This window comes from Cebus imitator, unplaced genomic scaffold (genome assembly GCF_001604975.1).
Source record: "Cebus imitator isolate Cc_AM_T3 unplaced genomic scaffold, Cebus_imitator-1.0 Scaffold79, whole genome shotgun sequence".
Classification (NCBI taxonomy): Eukaryota; Metazoa; Chordata; class Mammalia; order Primates; family Cebidae; genus Cebus; species Cebus imitator.
Genome location: NW_016107394.1, coordinates 4,237,965 through 4,258,334, shown reverse-complemented (window position 1 = coordinate 4,258,334; position 20,370 = coordinate 4,237,965). Strand labels below are relative to the sequence as shown.

At 38.5% G+C, this 20,370-nt stretch overlaps 1 protein-coding gene across 1 annotated transcript; it reads right to left on the bottom strand.

The window, feature by feature from the left end:
- Positions 1–10,042: 10,042 nt before the first annotated feature.
- On the bottom strand, positions 10,043–10,971 carry LOC108307572 (transmembrane protein 170A-like). The gene has a single exon (XM_017532981.2). It carries the CDS (start codon positions 10,838–10,840, stop codon positions 10,610–10,612), a length of 231 nt encoding a protein of 76 aa, XP_017388470.1. The 5' UTR covers positions 10,841–10,971; the 3' UTR covers positions 10,043–10,609.
- Between the last annotated feature and the right edge of the window lie 9,399 nt (positions 10,972–20,370).

Sequence of the window (20,370 nt, the reverse complement as noted above, 5' to 3'; positions counted from 1 at the left end):
TAAAAAAAAAAAAAAAGAAAAGAAAGAAAATTTTATTGTTTAACTATTGGTCTATAACAACCCCAAAACTTAGTGGCTAAAACAACCATTTTATTTGCTCTCAATTCTGTAGTCAGAAATTTCAGCTGGGTCCTGCTTATAGTATTTTCACCATGCTGGGAGGATCAGCTTGACCAGGGAGGTCTACGATAGCCTCACTCACATGTCTAGCAGCTGGTGCTGGCCATTCACTAGGCCATCATATCCAGCAGGCAAGCCTGAAGGTGGCTGTGATGGAAGATGCAAGTTTCAGTGCACAAGCACTTTTCAAATCTCTGCTTACATCAATTTACATCAATGTTGGTTTGGCCAGAGCAGGTCATAGAGTTTATTCAGCCAAGTCCAGAGTCAATATGGTAGGGAACTACATAAGAACGTGCATATAGGATGCTGTGATTCATTGGAGTCACTATTATAATATTCTATCACAAAAATATTAAAAATGTCTTTATGACATTAGGAGTATTTAAAAAAAAAAAACAACACACAGGGCACAAACCAAAAGGAAAAGATTGCTAAATCTGATTATATTAAACTGAAATCTTCCATATGATACAAGCACTAAGCGAAAAGACAAGTCATAAATTGGGAAAAGATGCACATGTAACCCAAAACTTAAAGTATTAAAAAAAAAAAAAAAAAGCCAAGTGCAGTAGCTCATGCCTGGAATCCCAGCACTTTGGGAGGCCGAGGTGGGTGGATCATGAGGTAAGGAGTTTGAAACCAGCCTGACCAACATGGTGAAATCCCCATTTCTACTTAAAGGAGGTTGGAGGTTGGAGGTTGCAGTGAGCCGAGATCCCACCACTGCACTCCAGCCTGGGCAACAGAGCAAGACTTGTCTAATAAATAAAATAAAATAAAATAAAAATAATAAATAAATAACTTGGGAAAAGATATTTGTCACCAACAAAGCAATAAAGATTATATCCAGAATACATAAAGAATTTCTTCAAATCAATAAGAAAAAGATAAATGACAATTGTGAGATAGATAAGAGATTTTTTTTAAAGGCAATTCATGGAAGAGGGAACGCCAAAGACCAATAAATATATGAAAAAATGTTCAACATAATTAAAAATCAGGAAAATACAAATTAAAACAAAGTGACATACAAGTCTGCACCCATCCAAATTAGCAAATAATAAAAACACAAAGTGTTGCTGAGAATGTGGGGAAATGGGAACTCTGATTTGTCATTGGAAATGTATATTGATACAACTATTTAGAAAGGCAATTTATCAATATTAGCAAAGTGAAGACAAAGTGCCTATCCTGTGACCCTATCATCCCACATGCACATATTTACCCAATTGAGTGGTTCTCAGATGCCTGAAAAGAAATTTTTTACAACATGCTGATAGCCAGGTGTAGTGACACTTATGTGTAATCCCAGCTACTTGGGAGACTGAGGCAAGAATATTTTGTTTGAACCTAGGAGTTGGAGGCTACAGTGAGCTATGATCCCACCATTCCACTCTAGTCTGGGCAACAGAGCAAGATCCTGTCTCAAAAAAAAAACCAAAAAACAAAAATTCCGGATTCTATTTCAGACCAATTAAACCAGAATCTGTTGGGAGTGTGAATCAGGTGTTTAAATTTTAATGTCTAATATGCTGCCAAGATTAAGGACCATTATCCTAAGGCAACTCTTGCATATATGACCAAGGTGCACAAGGAAGTTCAATGTAACATAGTTTATTATTAGGGAAAAGCTGGAAATAATGTAAGTGTCTATCGATAAAGGACTGGATAAGTTGAGGTTAATTTTTTTCTGCTACTCATATAGGATAATTTTAATTGTCCTCTTAAATTCACTGATTCTTCTACCTGCTCAAATCTGCTGTTGAACCCCTCTAATAAGTTTTACCCTCAGTTATTATACTTTTCAGCTCTAAAATTTCCATTTGCTTCCTTTTTACAACTCTTTTCTTTTATTGCTCTTCTTATTTTGTTCATACATTGTTTTCCTGGCTTCCTTTCATTCTTTGTCCATGGTTTCCTTTAGTTCTTTGAGCATATTTAAGACAGTTGATTTTAAGTCTGTCTACTAAGTCCAATGTCTGGGCTTCTTCAGGAACAGTTTCTATCAAATTATTTTGTTTATTTAAATGGGCCACTCTTTGATTTACCTTTGCATGCCTTGTAATTTTTTGTTGCTGAGTGTTTGCAGCCAGGTGCAGTGGCTCATGCCTGTAATCCCAGCACTTTGGGAGGCCGAGGAAGGTAGGTTACTTGAGGCCAGGAATTCGAGAGCAGCCTGGCTGACACAGTGAAACCTCATCTCTACAAAAAATACAAAAATTAGCTGGGTGTGGGGGTGCACACCTGTAATCCCAGCTGCTCAGGAGGCTGAGGCACAAAATTGCTTCAACCTGGGAGATGGAAGTTGCAGTGAGCTGAAATGGCATCACTGCACTCTAGCTGCAGAGACAGAGCAGCGGTGGAGGTTGCAGTGAGCTGAGTTTGCACCACTGCACTTCAGCCTGGGTGACAGAGTAAGACTTGTCTCAAAACAAACAAACAAACAAACAAACAAACAAAAACAAAGAAAGAAAAAGAAAAAATAAAAGAATATAGGGTAAAAGTCACTCTCATAGTTGGTAGCAAATATAAGTACAGCTCTCAGGGAGAGCAGTTTGACAGTATCTGTCAAAACTTAAAATGCACATACCCGAATCAGCATTAACTCTATTTCTAGGGATTTTTCCTGTAAATACTCTCAGATGTTCCAAAAAATATAGATACAAGAATATCCAAGGTACCATTGTTATAACGGTAAAATATTGGAAACAGTAAAAATGTCCATCTCTAGGGAAGTGGTTAAACAAATTGTGTATGTTCTGAGGTTAAGAACCAAGGTTGCACCTTAGAGAAAGTGAAAAGACAAGCAACAAACTGAAAGATCCAGCAAATATCGAGGATGTATAAACAACTCCTACCAATTGATAAAGAAATAGTACAATAGTGGAAGGTACAGTAGATATGATCAAACATTTTACAGAAGAAACATATAAAGCTAACAAACATATGAAAATACAATAAACCTCACTGAAAATTGGATAAATACAAAATGAAATTGCAGTGATATGCCATTTTTTTGCCTTTTCAATTGGCAAAAAGTAAGATGTCTGATGAAACCAAGCAATAAAGAAAATATGGATCAAAGGATGCTCTGACACATTGCTGAGGCAGTATAAATTGGAACAATTTAAACTTTGTTAAATTGTGTGGTATTATTTCATGAAATTGAATATTTGCATCCTCTCTGATCTAGCAATTCCACTTCTAGATACAACCAAAGAAAGCTTAGCATATGTGTACCTGGAAACACTAAAAGAATGTTCAGAACAGCACTAATCATATTGCAAAAACTAAAAACAACCTAAATTTTCTTACTATGTTCATACAGTGGAATATTATACAGGAAGAAAATTAAGTCACAAGCAACAAAACTTTAGTAGCAAAGCAAATCCCAAAAGGGAATACAGATTATTAAAATCTTTTTGTACAGCTAACAACGATTTAAAAAACACCCCATCCCCAAAAGGAATGATAAAAACACAATTCAAGAGGGTAGGTGTCCTTGAAGGAAAGGCAAAGTGATGGAATAGGGATGGAGAACAAACAAAAAAAGATGTGTTATTTGTTCTTGGCTTAGGTGGTGGGTTCATAGGTGTTCATTTATTAGTACAGATAAATGAAAATAAATGAGTAAGATGGGTGTGCAATGGCTCACTAATGAAAATGTATCATAAACAAAGGATTATATTTAATCCAATACTTTGTACTTAGAGAAAACAACATTCCTCAAGGAATGCTTGTAGAAGCTTTGTTTGTAATAACAAAAACCTGAAAATAACCCGAATGTCTTTCAGGTGGTGAATGGATAAACTCCAGCATATCCATTCTGTGAACCACTACTCAGAAATACAAAGGAAAAAACTTGTGATACACACAACAGCCTAGACAGACATCAAGGGCATTATGCTTATTGAAGAAAGCCAATTTCAAAAGACTATTCATTGTATGGCTCCATTTAATAACATCCTCAAAGTGACAAAACTATAGCTATGGAGAACAAATTAGTAGTTGTCAGAACATGACAGGGTGAAGGTGTGCCTATAGAGGGGCAGCACTAAGAATTTCCTTTGTGGTGAAAAAACAGTTCTGTATCTTGATCATGGTGGAGGTTACACAAATCTATACACGAGATTAAATTGTATAGAACTATATATAAACCACCCCACAAAAACGGTATATAATAAAGCTATAGTATTCTAAGTATGTTGTTTCAGATACATGAATAGAAAAGAAAGACCAGTTATGGATCCAAAATTGAGTATCTGATAAAATGACATTTTAAATTAGTGACCAAAGATGGATCATTTAATAAATATTCTCTGTCAAACAGATCTAAGATATATGTAAGTAAAAAAGCAAACTAATTAAAGCTAGGAGACACCATGGGAAATTTTTTCTTAAATAATCAAGGAGAAATTCAAAAAACAAAATATTTATATAGATGACTTCATAAAAATTAAAAATAACACACAGTAAATAATACAATAAATAAAGTCAAAATATAAATAACAAACTGGAAATAATGTTTGCTATACGTAAGACAGACAAAAGTTGATTTTGTTAACATATAAAGAGGACTTATGAATCAATGAGACAAATTACCAACTTAAAAATGGGAAAAGACATGAACAGAAAGTTAATAACAATAAAAAACTAAAGGCATGGCTGCAAAATATATAATGTACAATGTCACCTACAGTTTTAAAAATATAAATTAAAATTTAAAAAATTAAAAAATTTTTAGTAAATTGTATTGGCCAAAGTTTGAGGGGAAATAATAAGCTAATTGACATTTCAGAAGGGTAGATAATTACAGGTAATTATCGTTTCATTCACATGTTTATTAATTCAACAACTCATAACACTTAAGCATCAACCATGTGCCAGGCATTATTGGTGCTGAATATGCAGCAGTGAATAACATAAAGACCTCTACCCTTATGAAACTTATATTTATTCAGTAGGGAATAAGGAGATGTGGTAGGAATAAGCTTTGAATGAAGAGAGGACAAGATGGGAGAAACAAGGATAAACTTTACCTATATCACATCTCCATATACAGAATCTCCTCCCTCTCAATTTTTTGGCAATATCCTGCCCATCTACTTGAAGATTCATCTCAAATGAATCCTACCTCCACTCTGACTACTCCCCACGTACCCCGCATTGTTAAAAAAAAAAAATTCTTTAAGGCTGGGCACAGTGGCTCGTGCCTGTAATTCCAGGACTTTGGAGGCTAAAGTGGGAGGATCCCTTGAGCTGAGGAGTCCAAGGCTGCAGTGAGCTAGGATAGCACCATTGCACTCCAGCTGGGCAACAGAGCAAAACCCTATCTATTAAAAAAATTTTAATGATAAAACATTATATCATGTAGTGTTTTTTTTTTATGTTTCTTTCAATATATTCAATTGTGCCTTGGACATAACAGATGTTTGGGAAGCAAATGAATGAATTTCTGTCAAAGACAACATGTGGCATATGTAAGCAGTAGAGCTGTTATGAGAGAAAGGAGATAGTTTGCAGGGGAGGGGGTAGGAGAACAGATGACCAGGTTGCTACTCTAAGATGTAAAATATTTGCATATGAACTGTGCAACAAATGTGAATTATCAATACTGTGTCAGCAAATATGAAATTACTTTAAATGGGCCATAATGTAGCCAAAAGAAACAATGAAACAATAAAGGCAGCCCAATGTGCACATCCATTTTTGTTTGACTATTTAAAAACTAGGTATTAACAGGTAAGGTCAAGAGCACAAGAAAATATATCTAATTAATAACTAAATAAAAGTACTACAGGATCAAAGAGCTACCCTTTAGGCTTTTCACAGTCCTACATTTAATTAACTGAAACTCTTTTGAAGTAGAACCAATTTAGTCTTTTTGAAAGAAAATATTCTCCCCCAATGCTATCATTATAAATCCAGAACATATCCTTATCTTAGCAAGTCATAAAAGCCACCTTTTTGTGTGTATACTTATAATTCAACCATTTAGTAAAGAGAGATTGCAGAACATTCAGGAATAAAAAAAAACTGAAAATAAGCACAAAAGAGACGTAATAAAAAGCTAGCATCACAATGCTCAAATTACATGGTGCTGGGAAATGTGTAATAAATGCACTTTTTAAAGGTTACACATCACCAAACTCCCTTTCACCAACATCAGGCCAGGAAACTAACACAAAAGGACAGACAGAATAAAAAAAAAATGACATAATTCAAGTCAGTGATTCATTAGGAAACAGTTCCTGAGGGTCAAATGAGTCATCAAGTTTAAGCAGTAAAATTTTCTAATTTTTATTTAGGGGGCAAGTACTTTGCTCTACCCCTACTTCAAGTCAGTATTACAACAAAAAAAAAAAAAAAAAAAAAAATATTAAAAAAAAAAAAAAATTTTTTAAAATTTAAAAAAAAAAAAAAAAAAAAAAAAAAAAGAGGGAGTGGTTTTGCATCTGTGATGGGTAGAAACCAGAATCAGTTCTAAAATTCTGCTTGTGGCTGGCAGCCAGATCCCAAGGCAGAATGTGGCTGTTCCAGAGCAGAACTGGACAGAATGGACTCCTTAGAAGGGCATCCTGTGTAAGGACCAGTCACTACTGGCATGTTCCAAATTAGGCCAGTTCCAACTTGGGCAGTAGCCCTTTTCTAAGTTAGTTTCAACTTGCCAATTGTCGGTACCTATTCCCAGGGTTACCATAGGAGACTGTGTACCCCAATACCTCTTGGCTGCTCCATGAGCTGCGAAGTCTGCTAGCTTCTACACTTCAGACTGGACCTATCAAGGCCACCTGCTTAAGTGGTTGTGTTCTTCTGCTCAAGACTCCCCAACAATAGCGAGTGTGGCCAGTGAACATATGGGCTTGTCACCAGTCCATGCCCAGCTGATGGACTGGATGGATCCAGCACTCATACTCTGTAGACAGTGGCACAGAATCTGTAGTGGGTGGGAGTGGGGAACACAAAACCTTTGTATCTACACAAAACTTTTCTGCCCCACTGGTCTTTGGGTTCTCCATCCTTACTCATGTACTCTGCATTGTGATCTATTTCTTAGCATCAAGCCTGTCTTCTCTACAGCTAGCATGAAATGCTCAGCATAGAGACATCCACGTAGCCCCTGGCTCTCATTGTTCCCCGACCTGAATCTACTCAGCCACTTCATGTTTCTAAGCCCATCCCAAATCTTCCTTCTGCTTTCCTCCTGCCCTCAGTCCAGCAGTCAAAACATCGTTTTTCCCCTATGACCTCTCCAGTTGTCATAGTAACCAAAAGACAGGTACAAAACTAAAGAACTATATAGCAAGGCTAGATGCAAACTTGGATTATCCCCAGGTAACTGGCTGAGACCACGTTTCTTTTCATCTTGAAAACATGTAATAAACAAGCAACAATCTTTGTGGTTAGTTTTAACGGTTTAAATTTAACATGCTTAGTTTAAAAAGGAAGAGAAAAACCGGCTCAACTTGTTTTAAAGAGGCTTCTTGGCAGCCTTTAAGGTTGCCTACTTTAATTACCTCAAGTTTTTAAAGACTTTATTGAAAAAAACTTCAAAAGTGACTCACAAAATAATTTAATCAAATTCTAATCACTTCAGACAAATAATTATCCTTACTTTCTTCCTTCCTTCCTTTCCTTCCTTCCTCTCTCTCTCTCTCTCTCTCTCTCTCTCTCTCTTTCTTCTTTTGAAATAAGGTCTCACTTTGTTGCCCAGGCTGGAATGCAGTGGCATGATCACAGCTCACTGTAGCCTCAGCCTCCTGAGTTCAACCAGTCCTCCCCCTCAGTCTTCCGAGTAGCTGAGACCACAAGTGCATGCCACCATGCCCATCAAATTTTTTAATGTTTTCTAGAGACAAGGTCTCCCTATGTTGCCCAGGCTGGTCTCAAACTTCTGGGCTCAAGTGATCCGCCTGCCTTGACATCTCAACATGCTGGGATTGCAGGTATGAGCCACCACACTCAGTCCCTATTTCTTCATAAGAAGACTGCTCTACATAAAAGCAGGTTGTCCATAGAGATCCATCCTTGCTTACTTTGTCATGATTAAGATCAAACAGAAACAATTTCTCCAACTGTTCAATGAGCAAATATTGTACAGAGAATGGACTATACTCTTGGGACAGATTTTATACCAATTATTTGAAAAAGTACTCATGAGACCAGATTATTATTGCCTCTAATGTAAAAGTCCATGCACTCAAATATAAGAATTGAGTCCCTGTTCATCTCTTTATTAACTCCAGTCTCTTGAGGCTCCTGTGGGTGCCGTATGATGTGTTCTTGTCTTCCTCAGGATGTCTGGATGTCACAGTGCATTCAGGAGCTTAGGATAGTATGGCCTCTCTCTCTTTATTTGGCATGCTTCTCTCCACCTATCTCTCTCTCTCTTTTTCTTATTTCTTTTTATTTACTTATTTATTTTTAATTGTATTTGGGCTCTGGGGTACATGAGCACATCCTGCATCCTGCAGGATTGTTGCATAGGTACATACATGCCATGGTGGTTTGCTGTCTCCATCCCCCACCAGCCCCCTTTGCCTACATCAGGCATCAGGCATTTCTCCCGGTGTTATCCCTCCCCAGCCTCCCCTCCTCACCAGCCCCCATCCTAGCCCTACGAGTGTTGTTCCCTTCCCTGTACCCAAGTGTTCTCATTGTTCATCACCTGCCTATGAGTGAAAACATGTGGTACCTGGTTTTCTGTTCTTGTGTCAGTTTGCTGAGAATGATGGTTTCTAGATTAATCCATGTCCCTACAAAGGACACGAACTCATCATTTTTTATGGCTGCATAGTATTCCATGGTGTATATGTGCCACATTTTTTTTGTCCAGTCTATCATTGATGGGCATTTGGGTTGGTTCCAGGTCTTTGCTATCATAAACAGCATTGCAATGAACATGCATGTGCATGTGTCTTTATGATAGAACGATTTATAATCCTTTGGGTATATACCAAGTAATGGGATTGCTGGGTCAAATGGAATTTCTATTTCTATATCCTTGAGGAATTGTCACACTGTCTTCCATAATGGTTGAACTAATTTACACTCCCACCAACAGTGTAAAAGTGTTCCTTTTTCTCCGCATCGTCTCCAGCATCTGTTGTCTCCACCTCTCTTTTTGTTGTTTCTCCTATTGTAGGCACTTCTCCCTTTTCCCATGCTGGCAGAGCTCTACCTTTGAATAAGTTCCATTTTCCTGCTAAGTCTCTCTAACTCCAAGCCTACAGAAGGGAATTGGGACTGATCTAAGGCACTCATTCACCTTGCCAGGGATTAATTAGGCATGTACCTAATTTCGGGAAACAGATGTGAGTAGAAAGCATCCAAGGAACTCTGGAAAGGTTTCTCAAGCTAATAAATAGAGACACACAATCCTTTTCAGTCCTTGGACATCAGGACATCACTGGATCCTGAGGATGGCAGAGTTCCAAGCCATTGAATGAATCAATCCTGGAGTGGTGGTTCCAATGTAGAACTTTTTGTTATGGGAAGTGGTGCATTCCCCTATAGTTGAAACCAGCTGAGTTAAAGTTTGTTGTAACTTGCAGCTGAAACATCCAAACAAAACTTCTGACAAGTTTTTAATGGACAGCTAAGAAATGAATACAAATGATCAGTTTTCTATCCAATTTGTAAGAAACATTACTAATAGAAATAACACCAAATAAGGCTGGGTGCAGTGGTTCACACCAGTAATCCCAACACTTTGGGAGGCTGAAGCAGGTGGATCGATCACTTGAGGTCAGAAGTTTAAACCAGCGTTACCAACATGGTGAAACCCCGTCTCTACTAAAAATACAAAAATTAGCCAGGTGTGGTGGTGCATGCCTGTAATCCCATCTACTCAGGAGGCTGAGACAGGAGAATTGCTTGAACCCAGGAGGTGGAGGTTGCAGTGAGCTCGGATCACACCATTGTACTCCAGCCTGGGAGACACAGTGAGATCTTGTCTCAAAATAAATAAAAATTTTATTTACTTAGTTTGAGACAAGGTCTCTCTCTGTCTAAATAGAACTGATAACTAAATAAAACTGATGGCTAAAATTGCCATTTTTTTTAGATAAACTAAGATTTTAATACAACATACTCTGCCCATTTGAAATAAACCAGTATCTTCCATAGTTTTTAAAAATATGCAACATCTCACAGAATATTGTAAACTTCAGTGCAAGGGATACCACCCCAGAGACACAGTTGACTTGACTTGGGTAAAGGTACATGTGAAAACTGCTTAAATTAAGTATCTTCAAAAAAGAAAGCCAGGAGACTTGTTTTGTTTTGGTTGAGAACAATGGGAGTCCACAAAAGTCTTCAATTCTATGAACTTCGAACTAAAGAAAAGGTTAAGATGTTGTCCTTCACTTTCCCGTTCACCCAAGTTGCTTCATTTGAAGAACTAAGAAAACTCTACACTCCCTAATGTATTCTTTTGGAGGATTCCATAAAGTTTAGGTTCAACATCTAGGCATAAGGATGTATGCTATAGAGTAGCTAAAATCCGTAAAAAGGAGACCACCACGACGCAAGACGTCTGTCCAGTGCCAAAAGTGAGGGCTTCAAATGGTATCATTTCCTTTCCTGCTGCTCGGTAAACTCCAGCAATAGCTGCACCATATTTGTGATGTCTGAGGGTGAAGAGGGCCAGTAATCCAACGGGGACATGAAAGAAGAGAGAAGACACCAGTGCCCACAGAAACACACCATACCACATCTCCTCAAAGCCTTTCTCCGTCTTCCCAGGTGAAGTCCTCGCTCCTCCCTCCAGCTTTCCGCGCACGGGCAGTTCTTCCTGGCATTGGAACTCTGAGCAACCCTCCTAGCAGGCCCAGCTCATTCTGCAGGGGACAGGTCAGAAATGTGCGGGTCTTCTGGCCTGGGCGGGGAGGTTGCCCTGCAGCCGGGCCTGGGGATCAGAGGGCTGTGGGGCAGCTCACTGCCCTCCCTGAGGCTCAGGTGGCTCCGAGCACAAGCTCTGCTTCCTGGGCGCTCAGGGGAGACCCAGCAGTGGTCCCCACACCCAGCTCCCTGCGCACACAGGCCAGCCCCCCTCCTGCCCTCGTGCACATGCACACACATGCTCTCACGTTCACGCACACATGCTTATGCACAGTCACTTGCACATGCTCATACACACACATGCTCACACATACACATGCTCCCACGTTCACGCACACATGCTCAGGCACATTTGCACACACACGCATACACACATGCTCCCACGCACATGCGTACGCATACACATACACATATGCATATGCTCCCACGTGTGTGTGCACTCGGCCCGGGCATCTCCCCACGCGCCTCTCCCCAACGCACCTCCCCACAACCCCACCTCTCCTACCGCTCTGCCAAGGCCCCAGCCTCTGGCTGTCAGTCCTGGTGCCAGGGCTCTGCGTGAAGTTCGGGCTGCAGAATGGCCTGCTGGGACTCATACCTGCTGCCATTAGATGTGCTCAGATGGGTCCGTTTGTTTTTACTGTATATTTATAGTAATAAAATCACGCAGCAAAAAATATATATATGTAAAAAAATGTAATTTTTAGAGAAACAAATCTGCTTCACAGGATTTATTTACATATCTCACTTTTTATTATGGAAAAATTCAAAATATTCAAAAGTATAGAAACTAGTATTATGAAGTTCCATGTACCTATCACTTAGCTTCAACAATTACTAACTCAAGGTCGTTTTGTTTTACCTATACGCACACCTACTTTTCCTACCTCCAGAATATTTTGAAGTGAATCCAAGACCTCATATTATCTCATTAGGAAATACTTCAGCAAGTCTTTGTAAAAGATAAGGACTCTTTTACAAATATAATTAAATACCATGATCATACAGAAAAATTAATAACTCATTAATATCCTTAAAAATTCTGTCAGTGTTCAAATTTCCCAGATTGTCTCATAATTTTCTTTGATAGTAGATTTGTTCCAATCAAGAACAAACAAGATCCACAGATTGCATTTGGCTAACATGTTTCTTAAGTCTCTTTTGATCTACAGTTTTCTATCTCTCTATTTTTTCTTTGTAACTTATTTGTTTCTCAAAAACAAAACAAAAAAAAATGGAAAACCACTACAGAAAAAAATTAGATTCTGTGAAAATAACGACCACAAAAGAAAGTACACAATGGCAGGATGCCGAATGGAGTTCTTGTCCATTTGATATGAACAAAATATGATCAATGAATCAAATGTGTGTTATAAAGTGTAAAGAGAAAGGAACTTATTCCAAATATAATTGTTAAAAAATAAAAGGGGAAATTTGAAGAAATTAGTTTAAGACAAAAAATTTATCATGATATTAAATAATTTGATATTTACTCTGTATTTTCTTCATCATCAATATTGACCTAATTCTGATGAAACTGTTTATACTTAGCATGTCCTTAGCATTGAAATAGAGGTGTTAAAATGGTAGTATTAGAATAATGGAGGCAGAATACCTAATACTGGCTGAGTGTGGTGGCTCATACCTGTAATCATAGCACTTTGGGAGGCCGAGGCAGGCAGATTGCTTGAGCCCAGGAGTTTGAGACCAGCCTGGGAAACAGTGAAATCCCATCTCTATCAAAATACAAAATTTGGCCAGTCTCATAACCCAGTCTTTAAATAAATAAATAAATTTTTATTTAAATAAATAAAAATTTAAAAATAAAATGAAAAGAATTTTAAAAAGAATACGTACTACTTGTCTATTAGATATCTAAGTGATAGGGTTGGGAGGTCAGAAGACAAAGTGGTGTCATGGTTTGAGAAACATCATTAATTAATTCATAATTGAAGCCACGCTATAATAAATTACAAAGGATAAAAGTGAAGATTAAGTTAAGGGCTTCAGAAAGAACTTAAAAAAAAAACATTTAAATAAGAGGCTGATAGAAGAAAAGTCAGCAATGAAAATAGAAAGGAACAGCCGTAAATGTAGGAAGAAAGGAGAATATGTAGTTCTGGATGCTGTGACAGCCTTGAGAATGCACCTCAAAGACTTTCAACTCTAGGGAAGGTAATTGATCAGGGCTTCCACTGCTAGGCTGAAATCTACTGCTGTGCTTGCAACAGGACCAGGCTAGATCAATATCTAAGTGTTGGATAAATTATGCAGATAGGCTCAGAAACTTTATGGGATATATGCTATAGTTCCTAAGAAGTTACCATGATAAACTCTTAAATATACATTATATGATTTGTATATTTATATTCCAGCTCTTGAGCTGCATTTTTTCCCCCTATTGCCACTCATGGCAGCTCTGCTATTTACTACCTAATATCCATCATTCCTGTTTTTCTAACCATCAGAACTTCTGTTTTGCTCAAGGCAATAACATGTGCAGCCAAAAACTTGATTTCCCAGGAGTAGTTAGGCCGCAGTTCTGGCCACTGAGATGTATGAAAAAGTCTACTGGGGGCGGAGGCGGGGCGAAGCATGGGAAAGCAGCTGTTTCTTTCCCGATTTTAACAAGGTGGGCAGGGGGACTTGACTGGCGGGAACTTTTTGCCCTTCACCCTTCTTCCTGCCTAAAATTCAAGTACAATGTGGAAGGTGGCACAGTCATCTTTTGATGATGAGAGTGTGGACCACATATTAAAGAAGAAAGAGCAGAACGATAAAAAGGAGGCTGGGTGCTTGATGACGTCTTTGACTACCTACGCTTTAGAAAAGGAAAATGAGGCTGGGAGCAGTGGCTCATGCCTGTAATCCCAGTACTTTGGGAGGCCGAGGTGGGCGAATCACGAGGTCAGGAGTTTGAGACCTGCCTGATCTAAAAATACAAAAAATTATATGGGCGTGGTGGCGGGCGCCTGTAATCCCAGCCACTCTGGAAGCTGAGGCAGGAGAATCGCTTAAATCCGGGAAACGGAGGTTGCAGTGAGCCGAGATCACGCCATTGCACTCCAGCCCAGGCGGCAGTGTGAGACTCTGTCTCAAAAAAGAAAAGTGAACCTCTCTTTGTTAAGCCACTTAGTTTTGTTTTAGTCACATGCAGCTGAATGCTATCAAGATTGATGTGTACTTTTGGCCATTTCACTCCTCACTAATATTCCTAAGGGTGGGCAGAAAAAGTAAAGATAAAACCCATATGCATATAAATACTATCTATATCTATACCCATATCTATGTATATATGGGTATAACTTGTTCCAAGTTATGATTTGCATAGTGTTTTTTAACAATAAAATCCACAGAAAATCATATATTTTAGTCCTCACCTTACCAAATAATGTAGAGTTTTTTCCTGGTTGGAAGTCCAGAATGAGTCATTTTCTTCTAATCCTAGAAAATTTCCAGCATATAGCTGAGGATAGAATATCATCTTAAAATCATAGTTTCTTACCAAGAGCTGGCGCCAACAGATTCAATTTCCCTTTGTCTACAATATGCCATGCTGTCTACATATTATAATTTTAAAAAGGAACAAATAACTCAATCACAAATGGACAAAATGTATTAATTTCCTTCTCAAAGGAAGATATACCAGTAGCCAATAAGCACATAAAAAGATGCTCAACGTCTTTAGTCATCAGGGAAATTCAAATGAAACCACAATGAGATATCACTTCACACTTCCTAAAATGGCTAGAATCGAAACGTCAGATGGTAACAAGCATTGGTAAATCTGTGGAAAAATTGGAAGCCTCGTACACTGCTGGAGGGAATGTAAAATGGTACAGTCACTTTGAAAAACAATTTGGCAGTTCTTCAAATGGTTAAATATAGAGTCACCATATGATCTAACAAATCCATTGTTAGGCATATATTGACAAGAAATGAAAAAAAATTTTTTTTTGAGTTGGAGTCTCCCTCACTCTGTTGCCCAGGATGGAGTGCAGTGGTGCGATCTTGGCTCACTGCAACCTCTACCTCCTGGGTTGAAGCCATTCTCAGCCTCACGAGTAGCCTCCCAGGTGGAAGCCTGCTTCAGCCTTCCGAGTAGCTGGGATTACAGGCATGTGCCACCACATCCGGCTAATTTTTGAATTTTTAGTAGAGACAGGGTATTTTACTATTTTGGCCAGGCTGGTCTCTTACTTCTGATCTCAAGTTATCCACTTGTCTCATCCTCCCAAAGTGCTGGGATTACAGGTGTGAGCCATTGTACCAAGCCAAAAGCATTTTATACAAAAAATTATACATGAATATTTATAGAAGCGTTATTCACAACAATCAAAAAGCAGAGATGAATCAAATGTCCACCAAAGGATGAATGGATCAACAAATATGGTATATGCATACACTGGAATATTATTCAGCTGTAAAAACAAATGAAGTGTATGCTACAACACAGATGAGCCCTGAAAACATTAAGTGAAAAAAAAAAACAGTCACAAAAGACTATGTATGATATAATTCCATTTAGATGAAATGTTCAGAACAGGGCAATCCACAGAGATACAAAGGAGATTGGTGGCCTGGGAGTGGGGAGATAAGGTGATAGGGAGCTGATGGCTAAAGGGCACGGGGTTTCTTTCAGAGGTGACCAAAGTTTTAATTGACTGTAGTGATGTTTGCATGTATCTGTGAATGTAACAAAAACTATGAATTTTATACTTTAAATGGGTGAACTGGGCAGGCTCTGGACACACTGCTTATGAGCTAGCCCTGCTTTGCAAAAAGCAGTAAAAAAATTATAATGAATAATACTAATAAATAAATAAGTGGTTGAATTGTATAGTATGTAAATTATATCTCAATGAAGTGTTAACAAATGTAATGAGACACTGGCTCTCAGGTACCAACCCTGTACTTCACAAACCTAAGAGCAAAGGCTTTCTTACATTTTGCACCTTGAGTTCTTTGCCTTGCTTCACTATATTCTTGGGTATGTTCTGCATCCATCCTCCCTTTCACAAAGATAACCATCCTTTCATTTGTTGTTCTTGTTGTATCCCCTTGTCTCAGAGGAGGTTTTTATGTAAGAGAGAGAAAATTGCCTACAAGATACTTCCTTTCCTGGCTCTCTCTCTTTTTTTTAAATAGAGTTCACTAGAGTTTATAACAAATATGTTTGTGAGCAACAAGAAAATACTTCTCTTTTCAGAGCAATCACAGAGCAGAATGATAGATTTTTGTCAAGATTTAAAGTTTTAAAGTAGGAAGGTAATGAGAGAGAGAGGTAAGCTCTGCCTGATGGTAGCATTTCAAAGAATGGGCAAGATTTTAGAAGGGATGGCTACGTGGTAAATCTAGACAGAGGCTTCATGGTTCCTAGCCTCAACCAAGTTTCCTGGTTATTGCTTACAAATGGTATGCAGGAAGAAAGCTGTCAGACTTCCAGTGTCAGCGACCACTACAGCTCTGGACAATGCAGATGTCTGCACAAACCTTAATGAACTCAAGCTACAGACCCTTCCTGTTTTCCAAGTACCAGATAAGACCTGGTTGGGGAGGAAACTTCCAGATATTAATGACAACTCAAATTCTTGCTGCTCTAAGAGAATGAGAACTTCCAGTCTTTTAATTAGATTTTTTCCCTCTCTTCTTAGCGACAGGGTTCCATTCCATTGTCCAGGCTGGAGTGCAGTGGCACAATCAAGGCTCACTGCAGCCCAGAACTCCTGGGCTCAAAGGATTTTCCTGCCTCACCCTCCCAAGTAGCAAGGACTACAGGCATGAGCCACCATGCCCAGCTAATTAAAGAAATTTTTTTGTTGTTGTTCATTTGTAGAGATAGGGTGTTGCCCTGTTGCCCAGGCTGGTGTCAAACTCCTGGGCTAAAGCGATCCTCCTACCTCGGCCTCCCAAAACGCTGGGATTAGAGGCATAAGCCACCATGCTTGGCTAGATTTTTTTTTTTTTAATAACAAACAAATGTATAGTATATTTCTTATACAGTGGAGGTTTTTCTTTTAAACTTTTTATTTCAAAATAATTTCATGGCTGGATGTGGTGGCTCATACCTGTAATCTCAGCACTTTGGAAGGCTGAGGCAGGGATTGCTCAAGGCCAGGAACACAAGACCAGCCTGGGCAACATGGCAAGACCTTATCTCTACAAATAATTTAAAAATTAGCTGGGTGTGACGGCAGGCACCTGTGGTCCCAGCTACTTGAGAGGCTGAGGTGGAAGGATCATTTGAGCCCAGGAGGTCAAGGCTGCAGCGAGCCATGATCCCGCCACCTCACTCCAGCCTGGGCAACAGAACAGGACCAAGTCTCAGAAAAGAAAAGAAAAATTCAAAGTTATGAAAATAAAAATAGTGCAAATAATACCTATATATGTGTGTGTGTGTGTGTGTGTGTGTGTATATATATATATATATATATATATATATATATATTTTTTTTTTTTCTTTGAGACAACAGTTTCACTCTTGTCACCCAGGCTGGAGTGTAATGATGAGATCTTGGCTCACCGCAACCTCCACCTCCCAGGTTCAAGCAATTCTCCTGCCTCAGCCTCCCGAGTAGCTGGGATTACAGGCGAATGCCACCATGCCTGGCTAATTTTTGTATTTTTAGTAGAGACGGCGTTTCACAATGTCGGCCTGGCTGCTCTTGAACTCCTGATCTCATGATCCACCCGCGTTGGCCTCCCAAAGTGCTGGGATTACAGATGTGAGCCACCATGCTTGGCCCACCCATATATTCTTTACCCAGATCTACCTACTGTTAACATTTTCTTCCATTTGCTTTGTCCTTTGCTATTTATTTAACTATATAGTATATATGTTTGTATGTATACATATATAATACATATTCATGTAGACATACACGTAGTATTTTTCTAAATCACTTGAGGGTAAGATATATATATATATGATTCTAAAATATTAGGTCCATTATAAATAATATCTGTAACATATTATATATATGTAATAAATATAATGCAGTCATGTGCTGCATAAGGATGTTTCAATCAAAGAAAAGCATATACAACAGTGGTCCCATAACATTATAATGGGGCTGAAAAATTCCTATGACTGAGTAATGTCTTGATGATCCTGATCCAGTGTAAACCTAGGCTAATGTGTACAGTGCTTATAAAGGCTACAGTCATGTACAGTAGTGCTCTAGGCCTTCCCATTCATTGACCACTCACTCATAGACTCAGAGCTATTTTCAGTCCTGCAAGCTCCATTCATGTTAAGTGCCCTATATAGATGTGCCATTTTTTAATCTTTTATACCATGTTTTTATTGTACCTTTTCTATACTGAGATATGTTTAGATACACAAATGCTTACAATTGTGTTACAATCCCCTATAGTATTCAGTACAGCAACATACTGTACAGGTTTGTAGCCAAGGAGCAATAGGCTATACCATATAGCCTAGGTGTATAGTGGGCTATACCATCTAGGTTTGTATACTCTATGATGTTAAGACAACAGAATCACCTAATGATGCATTTCTCAGAACATATCCCTGTTATTAAGTGATGTATGACTATATGGGGACCAAGAAGGATATTCTTTTTCATAACCACAGCTAATGTTGCCAGGCTCAATAAATAAAAATGCAGGATGCCAGCAAGAAATGCAGGCAAATTCCAACAGAAATGAAAGCTGTGAGCTTTCCCAGACTAGAGGAACTACTATACTTCCTCTGCTGAACACACTTAGACACTGTTGTTGGATTTGATGAGTTCTGGGTCTCCTTGGTTACCCTCCAACATCCAAACAATAAACCTAATCCGTTGGGCAAGATTTCTGGTAACCAGTTACCATCTGCTATGATCTTGCTGATAAAAGTGAAGGCTAGTTGACTCTTTTTTTTCCATCTCTTGAAAGCTCTGTTGATTTGGTAGTGTTTCTCAGAAATGAACTGAATAAGAATTGTCTTATACAAAACACTGCTTACCAAATTTAAATATAAATCATTATTGAATTTTGTTAAAATGTGTATTCTGATGAAGCAGAGCTGGAGTAGGGTCTGAAATTTTGTATTTCTTAATAACCTTCCAGAGGACATCAACACAGTGGTCCTTCTAATCACACTTTTGAGTTGTGAGATTATGGCCAACTCTGTGACAGTCAATAGATATTTCAAATATGCAGGTACCTAGGCCCTGTGCCAATGTATTGATTCAGAATCTCTGGAGGCAGTGTCCAGGAATATGAATTTAAACAAACTTCTAGGAAATATGAGAACCACTGGTCTATGAGTTTGAAAGATCTACCTTATTCTCAACTTGTTTATTTTTTTTTCTGAAAGCCCAGTGCAGATCCCTCCTGCTTGATGCTTTTTTCATTGACCTCCTCAGATGTAAATTCATTAACAGTTGTTTGCAGCATTTGCTATTTATCATGGGCTTTCTTTTCTTAAATATATCCTGTCTCCTCAAATGTTATTTCTCAAAATGAACAATTATATAGATTCTTGTAGTCTCAGCTCCTACCATAATGCTTAGCAGAGAGTAAATGTTTAATATGTATCGTGGACTATAATGGTGATGGCAGTGAAAGATGCATTTCTTTCCAGGACATGTGCTTGTTTCCCAGGCCTTGTGTGATTAAAAGAACAAGAGTCTTGCTGACTCCACAAAAGAAACAATCGCTTAGCAAAAACTGCAACTCTCAAGTATAGCATGTTTCTCAGAAACTGGCACCACAATCCTTTTGTATCTTCATAGTTTGGATTTTATTATGGTAAATGGCACTTTAAAGGAAATAAAGTAATACTTTGAATTTATTATGTCTTTTTATCTGTGAACCTCAAAGCAGCCTAACGCCCTTTATTAAGTTACTGTACAGCCATGATGTACAGTACTATCATACTCTCCTTACAAAAAAGCTGACTATGGAAAGAATTGTAATATATTTGGTCAAAATCATAGCAATTCTAAGAAGGCCAAACCAAGAAACGGAGGAGCAGCTAGGTGGCTGACAGGTCAGCACTTCTTAGCATTTCCCAGACCTCAACTTAGGTGAGCATTCCATAGGAGAGGCAGCTAAAAAGTAACAGAAGATTATCTTAATTTGGGTGAACCAATTTCTTCTTTCTCCGTATTCCCATTATCATTACTCTTGGTATCTTCTGATGTTTATACATTCTTATATTAAGGTTAAATGCCGACCCATCTTCCCTCAACAATTTCCTCATCTATTTTCCAGTAATCTTGTTCTCCCTACCTCCCAGTCCACGCAGCAGCAGAGCTATTAGGTTGGTGCAAAAGTCATTGCCGTTTTTGACATTACTTTCTTTCTTTTTTTTTTTTTTTGAGACGCAGTTTCCCTCTTGTTGCCCAGGCTGGAATGCAATGGCGCCATCTCGGCTCATGGCAACCTCCGCCTTCC

Coding starts and splice junctions, on each gene's coding strand:
- LOC108307572 (XM_017532981.2), bottom strand. CDS start 10,840: ATGTGGTATGGTGTGTTTCTGTGGGCACTGGTGTCTTCTCTCTTCTTT.